Source organism: Macrobrachium nipponense, chromosome 7 (assembly GCF_015104395.2).
Source record: "Macrobrachium nipponense isolate FS-2020 chromosome 7, ASM1510439v2, whole genome shotgun sequence".
Classification (NCBI taxonomy): domain Eukaryota; kingdom Metazoa; phylum Arthropoda; class Malacostraca; order Decapoda; family Palaemonidae; genus Macrobrachium; species Macrobrachium nipponense.
The window spans coordinates 17,374,200-17,388,325 of record NC_061109.1 but is presented as its reverse complement, the minus strand read 5'-3'; the positions used below and the strand labels follow the sequence as shown (position 1 = coordinate 17,388,325).

General features: G+C 40.0%; 1 protein-coding gene across 2 annotated transcripts in view; it reads right to left on the bottom strand.

Moving 5' to 3' along the window:
- The window catches only part of LOC135217411 (ras-related protein Rab-14), a 220,134-nt gene that overhangs the window by 96,434 nt on the left and 109,574 nt on the right, over window positions 1–14,126 (bottom strand). For both annotated transcript variants that reach the window (XM_064253253.1, XM_064253254.1), the window contains one exon: window positions 7,780–7,892. In XM_064253253.1, coding sequence (XP_064109323.1) covers window positions 7,780–7,885 — 106 coding nt within the window. In that variant the 5' untranslated portion in view covers window positions 7,886–7,892. The remainder of the gene's footprint in view (window positions 1–7,779; window positions 7,893–14,126) is intronic.

The following is a 14,126-nucleotide window of genomic DNA, read 5'->3' as shown; positions in this document are numbered from 1 at the left end:
AAAAGCCAATCTTCTGTTTGTGTCCACTAAACTTGAAAAGTCCCCTTGAGAGGAGGCAGAGACTCCCAAGGAAGGAACTTCTCCAGTCACGTAAAGCCAATGTCTTGTTCTGCAGCTTAGAAGGAGGATAGGTGAATGAAGCTTTACCCGACTCCTGCTTCTTTGCTAACCATGCATTTGACTCCTTAAACACTTTCTTGGCGGACAGAGAAAGGACTAATTTCGGCAATCCTGAAGATAGTACCTTCCTATCCATCATAAATATAGAAGGTGGCGAAGGCGATGCCAATTCAAAGAAGTCCGGATATGTAGCGAGCAAAAACCTCAAAAGACTAGAGTAAGCCAAGGATGATTTCGACTCCTGCTCCTGTTCTTCTTCCTCCGATAGCAATGACAACAAAACATCTTCCTCTCCTTTAGGGGCCGTCGCTTTCTTCATGAACCCCATAAGCTCTTGGAGTTGATGTCTGAAAGGACCAAACAGCGACTCATCTCCCAAAGCGCTGGTCTTCGGAGTCTCAGGCGTGGATGTTGAAGCAGTGGCAGTCGAACAGATCTTCTTAGAAGCTGAGCCACTAGCAGGCGAAGAGCTACGAGCTGCAGGAGGTAAAAGAGTCAAAACTCCTTTCGACAAGCTACGAGGGGAGTTGACCGCGCGAGAACGCGAGTGCTGATCAGATTGTGTCAGCATTCAAGAGTGACTGTCTCTGACTCAGTCAGAACTATACTCTCTGGAGACGACTGATGAGACTCCTGAAAGGCCTATGCAGGCGCAAAACTGCAGGATGGCTCCTTCGACTTCTTCACTGGCAGAGTTGTACAGGCCGCAAACGAGGCATGCCCCTTTAAAGGTTGCGACACCACAGCACTCCGCAATTGTCGCCTCTTTTCAGAAGACAACACATCCAATTTGGAGGAAAAGTGCACCTCACTAACATCTATGCCCTTCCAATGGGTTTAGTCGACACCCATGAGTCGACAGGCTCGACTGAGTCAGCGACTGCCTGTGGGCAAACCCCCCCAGTCTTCCTTCGACCTCCTGAATGTCTTCTCCCGGGTGCGGGGGAGCGGGACAGTGACCTTCGTCTACAGAAAATGTGGGGATGGACAGCTACCTCCTTGGACACAACATGATCTTTTCCCTGACACTCGATTTTTCCACAAAAGTGTGAAAAATCCAATCCAAATCCATCACAGATTTGGCCAAAATTTCAAACTTCTTGTCCATTTTGGACTCTAAGCTGGCAATGGTGTTGGGATCAGAAGCATGGGCTACCTGGACTGGAGTTAGTGGCAATGAGGTAGGAGGGCTATCAATAGGAGAGATGTTAGATAAAAGAGGGGAAGAAAGAGAAGAGAAGACTTCTTCACCTCTAAAGGCAAAGGAGTTGTATCAACACTAGCCTTACTCCAGGCTCTAAGAACTCCTTTCCTCTTCCTATCTTTCTCAATCTTCTCTAAATGAGACAAAGTTCTTCCATCCTTGCTCATCTAAGTCCTGACACTCAATGCAAGTTAAGTCTTTGCTACATATTTGCCATCCTAGTTTTGCAACCACCAAATTGTAGTTCACAAAATATGATACAAAAACCGCAAGATAGCGACAAAGTTGACTACAAAAACCACCGATGTTACTCCGTAGCCAGCAAAAAACCAATTGAGAATACAGACGGCCTGTGGTTAACGGCGCAATTGCTTAGCGGCGAATTGGTTTTACGGCTGTTGTCAAAAATATTCATTAAAAAAATAAGGTATTTTTATGGCACAATTTTTGGTTAACAGCGCTGCTAGCACCGTTATGTCTAACGAGTACATACATTTGTAGAAAAACCGTTCAGACCATAAAGGTCATGCAAATTATATTAACCCTTTAACGCCGACTGGACGTATTTTACGTCAACATTTTTTGTCTCTCGGGTGCCGACTGGACGTATTTTACATAGACATACAAAAGTTTTTTTAAAAATTTGTGCAAAAATACTTATAGGCCTACCAGCCGAAAACTTTTGAATCACGCGCCTTGGGGGATGCTGGGAGTTCATGGATCAAGGTGTTGTTTTGTTTACAATCGTTACGCAGGCGCGCAAGCGCGAATTTCTTTCTTGCCGCACTAAAAAGTATCGGTGACACATCTCAGAAATTATTTCGTCACCTTGACATAATTTTTGTACCATTTTAAATTAGCCGTTACATGGAGTATTATATATGAAAATGTGCGAATTTTTATGTAGAATACAATAAAAGAAAAATACTCATGATTGTAGCTTTGATCAGTTTTGAAATATTTTCATATAAATAACGATGTGCCAAAATTTCAACCTTCAGTCAACTCTGACTCTACCGAAATGGTCGAAAAACGCAATTGTAAGCTAAAACTCTTATATTTAAGTAATATTCAATCATTTACCTTCATTTTGCAACAAAGTGGAAGTCTCTACCACAATATTTCGATTTATGGTGAATTTATGAAAAAACGTTTTCCTTACATCGCATTCTCGGAATATTTGCTCCTTTTCATATTAGGCATTTCATAGAGTTTTATATATGAAAATGTGTGCAATTTCATGTAGAATAAAATGAAAAATATTTTAATGTTGTAGCTTTTCTAATTTCCAAAATAATTGCATATTAAAAAAAAAATATAAAAAAATTCGACATTCGGTCAACTCTAACTCGTCAGATATGGTCGAAAACTGCAATTGTAAGCTAATACTCTTAGAGTATAGTAATATTCAATCATTTGTCTTCATTTTGAAAGAAATTGGAAGTCTCTAGGACGATATTTAGATTTATGGTGAATTTTTGAAAAAAATATTTGTATATGTCAGCGCGTTACGAATTCATGCATCATTTTGTGATAATATTTTCTCTGTGTTGCTTTTATCGTTTTACAATGTGTTATATACCAAAATGATCGCAATTTAGTGTACATTACAACAAAAAAAAAATTAACTTGTTACCTTTAACCGTTTTGCGCATAGCGCGATTTGAATACATTACATATGAAATTTTGTTTTCGCTCTATCATATATCGCATTATTTATATATGATAATGATAATTTTTTTCATTTCTGATGGTTGCATACTAAACTTCAGGCAATGACAAAAAAAGGAGCCAAAATGAACTCTTAATCTTGAAAACTAAGCGCGCTGTGATTTAAAAAAAATATATATTTTTTCCACTTCCGCGCTCACTCCGAGACCCCCTCAGCACACGGAAGACGATTTTTAATATACCCCTTCGGTGTTTAAGGGTTAAAAAAAATTTATTGAGAGTTATTACATAGGTATTAGGGTAAACTATATGGCCCTGATGCTGTTTTATGCCAAAAATATAGTTAAATACGTATGTGCAAATTTAGCTTTGGATGTGTCGATTTATAAATGTTCATACTTTATGTTTAAAATGTGTATGAAAATATATTACATAGGGGGTATTTTTATTCCTGCACATAAATACAAAGGCAGCTTTTGAAACTGCCCTCCAATTATCAAAGAGGGCATTTTTCATGTTTGTTCTTGTGAGCCGCCGCCTGCTGCTTTTCCGAAAATATAGAGCTAAAAAAAGTTAGCGATCGATATGTCGATTTATAAATGTTCATGCATTTATGTTTAAAATGTGTTTGAAAATGTATTATATATAGGTTATTTTTATTTCTGTGTATAAATATGATACAAAGGCAGCTTTTGAAACTGCCCTCTACGTTATCAGAGGATGTTTTTTCATGTTCGTTCTTGTCCGCCGCTGCCTGCCGCTCTTCCGAAAATATAGAGTTAAAAAAGTGCAAATTGAGCGATCGATGTGTCAATTTTATAATGTTTATGCTTTTATGTTTGAAATAGTATGAAATGTATAACAGAAAGGGTATTTTTATTTATGTACATATATATGATACAAATTACAGCAGCTTTTGTAAGTGCCCTCCGTATATATCAGAGGATATTTTTTTATGTTCCTTCTTGTCCGCCGTTTTTCCAAAAAATGCATTACAAAGACTTCACATGGTTATATTTCATTAATTTGGGAGCTAATTACAGTGGTCCCCCCATATTCGCGGGGGATGCGTACCAGACCCCCCCGTGAATAGTTAGAACCCGCGAATGTTTGGAACCCCTATAAAAATGCTAAAAACAGCCTATTTTGGTAGTTAAAACTCAAGAAAAACCCACTAAAAATTTTCATACATGGTTTTTTTAATAGTTTTATCACAAAAAGTGCATTTTATGATGAAATTCATAAAAAAAACCAGGAATTTGTGGATATTTACCATAGAAAAATACCGCGAATGCGCGAATTTTCCGCGAATAATGCAGGGAAACGTTTCCGAGAGAAATCCGCAAATGTGTGAGTCCGCGAATCTGGAGAACGCGAATACGGGGGGTCCACTGTATAACTCATTTTGTTAATGAAGCTTCAGCTTTTTGTTATAATTTTTCATGTTTTTATGTTTAAAATGTGTATGAAAAATGTATTACAAGGTATTTTTTTTATTTTTGTACATAAATATGTATGATACAATGGCAGTACTCATGTCCATCTGAAGTCTTTGTAACAGCCCTTCACAAAATGAAAACAATAGGTTGTTCAGTCGCGCCCGAATAATAATATCTTAATTTATATCATTGAATCATGTTTTTAAAAATGATATTGTTATGATACAATAAAGTTTCATACATACTTACCTGGCAGATATATACATAGCTAAGACTCCGTCGTCCCCGACAGAAATTCAAATTTCGCGGCACACGCTGCAGGTAGGTCAGGTGATCTACCGGCCTGCCCTGGGTGGCAGGACTAGGAACCATTCCTGTTTTCTATCATATTTTTTCTCTTCCACCTGTCTCTGCGGGGAGGCTGGGTGGGCCATTAATCGTATATAACTGCCAGGTAAGTATGTATGAAACTTTATTGTATCATAACAATATCATTTTCATACAATCAACTTACCTGTCAGATATATACATAGCTGATTGACACCCTTTGGTGGAGGGTAAGAGACAGCTAACATGGAATAGACAGGTAAACAACATATGTTGTAGGTATAAATAAACCTTGGTTCCTATCTGATAGGTGGTAGACTTCATATGGCTGTTGCCAAGGAGTCTGCATCACCTCAAGAAACTTTAGCGAGATATGTGATCTGTGGCCAAGAGTTCTTGTGGGTCTGCCGATGGGGTCTTATCCACTTACTCGGCAGAGCCTAAAAGGTACTTGTCAATGGGTGCTAATCCACTTATATGACAATACACCTAGGCCTGGGAGCGAGACAGAGCCGATCAGACGCACCCTCCACTGCAAAGGGGAACACTAAAATCACTTCTTACCTTTCAATAGCTCGTATTTTGAGCTACATTCCTTTGTCTTCAAATTGCAATATGAATTTGAAGATTCTGTGAAGTAAGAAGGAGATGAGGATACAACACTACTAGTATTGTTAGTGCTCTAACTGCTCGTTAGTACGAGAGCTATAAAAACTTCTAAAGGAAGCGAAACTAATTCTATTTATTCTGACTTCCTCAAGAAGGAAGTTAGCTTAAAATTCCTCAATTAATTTTAACATTTACTACATGTTATTAATGAATAAATATTAAAATTTTCCTTTTGCAAACTATGTGAGTGTCTACCGAAAAGTTCAGTAGTTACACGTAAACAATTCTTCGAAATTTTCGAAGCCAAAGTTATTAAAACAAATTAATATGCGTATGCCGAACCAAAGACCCAGTACTTCCCTGCAAAAGATAGCCCAGAAGATCGATGGCGATGAAATCCAAAAATCAAGTCAGGAGGAACTGCAAACGTTGTTTACATTCCAAGCGACAGAAAAAATATGATAGAAAACGGGAATGGTTCCTAATCCTGCCACCCAGGGCAGGACGGTAGATCACCTGACCTACCTGCAGCGTGTGCCGCGAAATTTGAATTTCTGTCGGGGACGACGGAGTCTTAGCTATGTATATATCTGACAGGTAAGTTGATTGTATGAAAATTATATTTACAATCGTTGCATAAATTGATTTTAAAAGACAAAACTTGGTATACATTTGATTTTGCAACACTGCAATTTGTTTGTTTTTCCATGGGATAGAAGTACAAAATATAACTGTGCAACTCGGTCAATTTTTTTCGTTGTTATGTGAGCAAAAAATTGAGGTACGACCGTATGAGCTTGAGATGCCCCTGCTACGTAGATGGCATACTGACGAAAATTAAGATAAGCACAGCACAGAAGAAAAAGTAAACAGTATGCATCCTTTTCCATAAATCTTTTAAAAAGTTATACATTACTTCACTGTATCCAATAATATTGTATGTACGTATTCTCATATTATTGAATTATAAAATACTACAGTAAATCTAAGCCAATTCCGCGGAGCGCCCAATTTTGGAAATAAGCTGATGGTGAATACGAGTTTGTTTCACCATATTTAACGCAATTCTGAGTGAATTTTCTTGCTTTTAGTTAGCATAAACAAATATCTAGATACTTGACTTATATGAGACAAGGTTATTTGTCCTTATACAACGTGTTTTCAGGATGAAATATGACTTAAATATGTCTTGCTTTGATGGTGAATTAATTTTTTTTCTTTGTTAACAGATTACGTTGGCGGCATGTTTATTGAGTAAACCAATACGTGATTCTGTTCGCAATTTTCCTTTATATCATCGTAATACGAACTTTACGTTATTTATCTTTTATCGGCGTGAAACAAACAGTAAAATGTGTTCTTTCAAGCACAATAGTTTTGATTAACATTATTTTATCTCAATTATCAACGGTTGTGTTTGATGGCATACGTTTACTAGAGTTTTATCCTTGTTGCTGATGCACGATAATGGTGATTAGCAGCTTGAACAGTTTTCTCAGCTTAAGCTATAACTAGGTTTAAATTTAACAGTATATTTCCCCATTGATCTTTGATCTATAGTGAATAAGTTATTACATTAAGATATCTTTCTCGTTTGGTTGTTCATGGCTCTACACATATACCCAACGAGTATAATGTTAAATCCATACTTTCATCACTCTCTTTTGCTGTTTTTTAACTTATGTAACTAGAAGATGGGATAAAGTTAGGCTATTGCAATTTGGTCTCTCTTAAAATCGGATTATCGTATGACGAATTATCGTAACTTGAACACTACAGCTACCTGTACACTGCATAATACCTTATTATATCTTTACATACTCTACACACCCAAAGGATTAAAGATAGGCTTTTTTTAACTTTACAGTATTTATACTATAATGTACTGTACAGTGCTACTGTAACGTAAATTCTATAGTACTATACTGTATAAATATAATTATACTTATTGCGCCATTGCGAGATTACGGCATTGTTTGACTGGTCTAGGGCGCTGTTAACTGGTCTAGGGCGCTGTTAACTGGTCTAGTATTCCGAAAGAAGGTGTGCAGCAGCTGTAGACTTTAAAATCGCTCAGCGTCGAAAATCGCTTAGTGTCCGTGGTCAGGAACAGAACCCTGACGCTAACCGAGGGCCGTCTGTAGTTAACTCGGCAGTACCAGGTATTCCTGAAAGTGGGCGAGACCTGTACAACCTACACTAACAATGGCAGCGCCGCCGCCGCCAAATAATTTGAATTTTCAACTGCCAGCTAAGAAAGCTTACAGCTTTGTAATTGTTTGGTAAGTCCCTTATGTGAAAAGTAAAATTAATCCAATTAAACCTCAAAACACTCCAATACTAGTCATATATACCAGTTGAATGCAATGGAATCAGGCCAAACAAACAGACCTAATATAAAGTACTTACATTTCTTTTCTGTGAACTGATGAAGTAGACATGACTTCCCAACTCCCATGTCACCAATTATGATGTACTTGAAAATGTATGAATAGTTATATGGCCCCGCAGACATTGTGACCCTGCAGAAAGAAAAAGCCAATATCAAATATAATCACCAAAGAATGTTAAAAAAAATGTTTTTAATTAAACATGCCTAAAGCTAGCCAGTTCAAATAGATAGACTACAAGTATGTACGCCCTCTTATACAAGCAACACTTTCAACCATCTTCATGCAAATAGTTGACATCAAACTTCCTTGAAGACTACCAACATTATTTTTGGAAGGGGTTTATGCATTACTACGGTACGTAGTTACAAATACATGAAAATTCTTAAAATACATTTACTATTCTATATTTTACATTGTCTTAATCATCACTGTATTATCTTCAAATAAGACAATACCCACATACTAGTAAAGACTTCCTTTGTTACTCTTATAAAAGTACATTAATTTAACATAAAAACCAAGTCATGCTTCTTGACTCTCATTGAACTTATCCACAAGATTTGTTCTTCAATAGGTGAAGATTGAAGCAAAGCAAAGCAAAAACAGCTTAGCTGGATGAGACCAATGGGACAAGCAATATAAAAGGCAGAGTAGCTGATTAAAATAACTCATTTGATAATGATTATTATGATTATAAAGGATTAGTTTATCCAGACCTCTGAGCCTAATAACGGCTATTTCTTGGGCTTGTCATTTGATAATGAACTAAAAACATATAAGGTAGGGCAAACTATGGTATGATACAGCTTGTCTTTTTAATCTATAACCTGCGAGAAATAACTTTGATTTCCCTGACATCACATATTTTTCAAGTACTATTTGTAATTTGTATTTTTCCTAAATATACAAACCTTAGGTCCTTTACATTAGGAATACTTGCAGTGAAGCTGGAAATGGCGGTTAAACTTCCAAACAAGGTGGTTTGGCAGTTAACTACTGTCCAGTAGGCATGAGTGCCCAGATGTAAACATTCCAATTTGCCTTTTGGCCCAGGTAACATATTGAGGGGTGGCATGAGGTGGGCGTGATATGTAATGTAAAGAACCTCATGTTTTTTAAGTTAGGAAAAAAGGGATTTTGACGTAAGGAAAAATCTATTTCTGGCTCATTGGCTCGTGTCGCCAGCGCGAAATATCCTTTAATCTATTATTTCTAGGGTAAATGTACTCAACACATACCAAGAAAGAAATAAATAAGAAAGAAAAAGGTCAGTAATAACTGACGTCGATCACTTCCCTCCAAAAGCGGTTGGTCGTATGAAACACTAAGGCAGCGGTGAACAACCACTACCACGAGCCAAATGCCAATAGAAATCCTCCCCACTACAACAAAAACCCGCCAAGAGGAGAGCCGACCCACAAGAGTGAGCAGCTCGTACTACTACTACTCCATTCCCCATGCTGCCACCGGACTGCCTTGCGCCTCTAGTGGCCATCCTGAAGTTAGCAGACCAATACTTGTTGGGCGAAGGGATGGGTAGGTGGGATTTTCGCTGGCGACACGAGCCAATCGCCCAGAAATAGATTTTTCCTTAACGTCAAAATCCCTTTTCCCTTGGGCTTCAGCTCGTTCGTCCACTGCGCGAAAGCGTACCAGAGGAAATAGCACCCCAGATTGTAAACAAAAAAGTAATAAATAAATCAGAAATAGGTCTCAAATAAAAGAAAAAAGAAAATAATTAAAAAAGAATATAATTGCTACAAAAGAAAAACTACGAAATACCACACAGTTGATACAAAAATTCGAAATATGCCTTAAATTACACTTAACTTCTAATCATGTTTCTTAAATCATAAGGTAATTTACATATGTTAAGCAGAGGTCAGAAAATGGTTTTACGCATGTAAACAAAATGGTGACTGTGTAAAGGCAATGTATCAACAAATATAAGAGCAATTATAAGTAATCAAGAAATGAAACAAATTAAATCAACAAATGATAATATATTAAGGCAAGTGTCATATGGACTTAACTATACCAAAACCCATAACTCCATTATAAAGAAGATGTATCCCCTAAGCATAAAAATACAAAAAAGGGGGTAACATCCTGATGAATTCAATATCTATAATCATCTGTGAAGTGTCCCTAGCAAAAAAAATAAGGGGCACCCACTACATCATCATCAAAAGCAGCCTAAGCCACAAGGTGAATGTAAAATGAACAACGGCATGGGGAATAGGACGAACTGTTGGGTGAGGCCAGGTAGAAAAGGAGGACTGAATCTTCTACTACAAATAACTAGGAGTCAGGGAAACCTATGTTTACCCGCCCTGCTACTAGCTGACTGGCTGAAAATTTCAGAGCTTCCAATGGACTTAAGGTAATGACGTTTGCAACCACTGTCGGCGATTTCCATCCGGTATACTATTTTTTCAACTCATCGAAGTTGTTCATGTGTTGGAAATAATTCAATTGGAGGTGGCTACTGCCCTGACAATCAGTGGGCTTTCGGGAAGGGAAAGGTAATCAGCGTCGTCAATTAATTATAAAAGTACAGGATTTTGGTTGCCTGATGGCCTTTAATGGGATAAAGTTCCACCCCTTTTTCCCTCTTAAAAGAGGGGACCCGATGAAGATGAGAGGTCCTGGACAGAAAGGCTCGTAGGTTGTAACTGTGCAAAGAGATACATCCTGGTTTGGCAATGGGGGTAAGTACCTTCCAAGGTTCCCACCTCATCAAAGGATCTTTCATTTCTTTTGCTAAAAAGCCTTACGTTCCGGAGAAAGGTAGCACCTCCCCTGTTGGAAGGAAATTGAATATGGTCGCCGGATCTCTGGGATAAAAGCCGAAAGTTCTGAAATTTCTTGCTCCTGAAAGCTAAGCTTGAATAAAAATAGGGTTTTTCTTAAGAGACATTTAAACGAACCGGCATGTGTCCATTATCCGGTTTCTTGAAGCGCCAGTTTTGAGAACATCGTTTTAAGAACCATGAAACTGACGGTATGGCCCTTACAGAAGGTTCTAAGTCCTAGCACAAATGCCTTAGGATAAGCGAGAAGTATGGAATCCGTCAAGTCTATGTTGAAACCCAAATTCACAAATTGAAATTTCTTTTTCAAGGGCTGACTTATTTGTCCGTAATCACGTGGCTAGCTGCATAAACCATTTTTGCCAAATAAGGTATCTGAAAAAGGATTATAGCTGAATTAATTAACTGTCAATGATTCTCATATACTGATTCTCTCAGGAAGGAAATTGCTAACTCTTTTTGACAGCAGCCTCATAACTGTCTCAAAGTTTGAATCCCTTTTATCGGATTCCAAGAAGAAGAAATATTCTGAGAGGGTCCAATATTCGCAATCTCTTTTTTTGCCGCAAACTCATGAAGTCCATAAAGTTTAGGGTTTTTGGAAATCCCTGAGGAAGCGAACAACCCAGTCCTTCGTTTGTACTTGACTGGGAGAGCCTGGGATTGGGGAGTCCGAAGAGGACGAAGGCCCAAGCTCCAGTAATTAGTGGGATACCAATTGCTCTTCGTCCAGTCCTGGGGCTACTAGAGGGCCACTTGACCCTTGAATGTTCTGAGTTTGTTTAAAACCTTTGCATGAAAAGAACATTCCAGGAAGGAAAGACATAAATGCTTCTTTCCAGGTGTTGTTCCCAGTTCTAAGAGCCAGGGCGTCCGTGGCATAGGTCCGAGAGGGTCCAGGTTGGGGGCTACCATAACACGGCAGTTTGTGATTCGCTTGAGATGCGAAAGATCCATCCCTTGTAGCCCTGGAACTCTTTGAAAGGATCCGATTGAACGAACCTGTTGTCCAGTGACCATTCCGACTCTAGGGGCACATGAAATCGGGATAACGCGTCCTGCTAATGACGTTTCTTTCCACTCCAGCTATGGTGAGTGGAGGCAGAAGATGCCAACTGAACTTGTCTGCCAGTGGGAGAAGATGGCTCCACCATGGACAAATGATTTAGATGACGGTGACCTTGGAGGCCTCCCCTGTTTATACAATGTACTACCACCCTGCGCTGTTCCAGAAACTAGCTTTATTTATGTGTTTGGAGTACTTTGGTTTGGGGCCGTAACCTTTTTAGGAGTCAAGAACAACACTGGCCATTGCCATCCAGTACCGTTTATATGGAACTGACCTGAACTGGAGGTGACCAAGTTTCCTTGAATCCTTTTTTGACCTGGGAATTGCACCCTCCCCCCCCTAACCGCTTAACGGACGCGTCCCTGTTGTGGATGGTGGGGATGCCCTGGTTTGGAGGGAAACTGAAGGGGTACTGACACTGACAAATTCTTGGACTTTTCGCCCACAGGCCGAAGTCGATTCGTTTAGAATCGAAGGGACTGAGGAATAGTTTTTGGTCCCTGGACCTGAACATTTTGGTCTCGTGAGTGCCAGATTCTGTTAAGGTCCTTTTTTTTTTTCAGTTTTGGCTTTTTCATTAAGGACGTTTTCGTCACCTGATGCAAACTGGGAGGAGAACCCAGGATCCTCGTCCTGAGCTCTCGCCTTTGACGCCAGTTTGTGACTTAGAATTGCTTGAACATGAACTTCCGCTAATTTCTTTATTTCCTTTTGGTTGATGGAATAGCACCGAGTATTGGGAGGAATAGATTCCATTGAAATGCCCAGGCCACTGAAATATTTTGACTCTGGAGTGATCTTGACTTGGTTCCTGTTTATCCTTGAAGCCTAGATATTCCAGGAACTGAAATCACTTTCACGTTGTAAAGCATCTGGTTTTGCAATTCCTCGACTGTTGAAGCCCCCAGATCGAATCCAATCGTCGAGATAACCGCTACTACTCCATAATCCTCCCTTGTGACCTGAGTTTGTTTGGCAACTTACCACGTTCCGCTAGTTTCGTGAACACACCTTGGGTGCCCACATTTGAGTTCCCGAAGGGAACTACCTTGAGAGGAAGGAAATGTCCTGGGTCTCCTATCTTGAAACCCAGATATGGACGGAAGTGTCGTTGCAATAGGGATATGAATAGTAGGCGTCCTGTAAGATCAGATAGAGGTGGTGACGGCCCCACGTGGGAAGTAAAGTCCCGCACCTGCGAGAGATCGGGAGTGGGCAGTCTTGAACTTTTGAACGTTTCGCAGGGGCGGAATTGGCTAAGTTTAAGCGGGAGACAAGTCTAAAGATTAACCACCCTTCTTTTTTGTGGATCGCCTTTCTTTGGCACGCTGAACAAGCCGACCTTGAAATTTTAATCTCTTGACTCCTCCGCTATAAGCTCCTTTTCTGAAGGAGGGGGTCCTCTGCGTACTCTGTTTCCCAATTCCTTGGAAGGAAGTTGAACGGAAAGGTCTGGATGGAGGTGGGTTCGTCAACCAGCTCCCAACCCGAGGCCTTTTTGACACTTATGCTCCTGAGCCCATTCTTCGCTGCAAGTTCCACCGGTGGCGAAAGTGAACAAAACAGCCTCCCTCCTACCTGAACATTCTTCATTGGTTTCTGGTAACCCGCCTCGACCTCCTCTGAAGTGCTTTCCCCTATTAAAGGGGTCCATCCCGACCCTCATCCCACGAAAGGAACGCTTACCTCTGCCTCCCTTACCCGAGCGGTTATACTTCTGTGGAAGCTTGACTCTCGAAGGCTTGGCTTTATTTTAAGCCTTGGAGAGATGGCGTAAGAGGTGGAGGGCTGAGGCTGAGGGGGATATCACATAAATTGGTTTGTTGATTGAGGGCCTTAGAAGTGGAAGGTTGGGCTGTTTTTGCACTAAGGGCAAAACCGCTGGAACTTGCTGAGGAAAAGCGTGGCTTGCTTTTGTTTTTCTGGTAATGGATGGAAACGCCCTATGGTTTCCCTCTGTCCCTTACCTTTAGGTGTTAGGTTCTTTGCCTCCTCTTAGCCTACCGCCCCAAGGCCCAACGGTCCCTTAAGGCTCCCAGGTTCAGCCTCGTAGCCCTCTGAACTGGAACTTCCTTCACGCCATAGCTTCTGGGAAGAGATCTGCTCCCCAGAGGCTAGAACGAGAAGTAAAACCCTACTTTGGCGCATGTCGAAATGGTTGCCTCTTGTAAATGGACATGCTTTCCACCTACAATTCGTTCTAGCAGTTGGCAAACTCAAACATATTCCGACTGTACCGTTTGGAGTCAGGGCTTTGGTCATGAGTTTAAAAAGCTGGTTTCTGAGCCATAGGGCTATGGTTGCTACCCAATCGGACATAGCCAATGAGTTTAATTGAACCTGGCTAATCGCGATTTCGGGGGGGGGGCCTCGACAAAAGTTCAAGCCTGAATAAGGGCTATCTGGGTAGCCTGGGTAGCTTTTTCCACCAAACTGCTCCCATAAGCACCAGTCAGGTTTTGAGTTTTGCCAGCTTGAGAA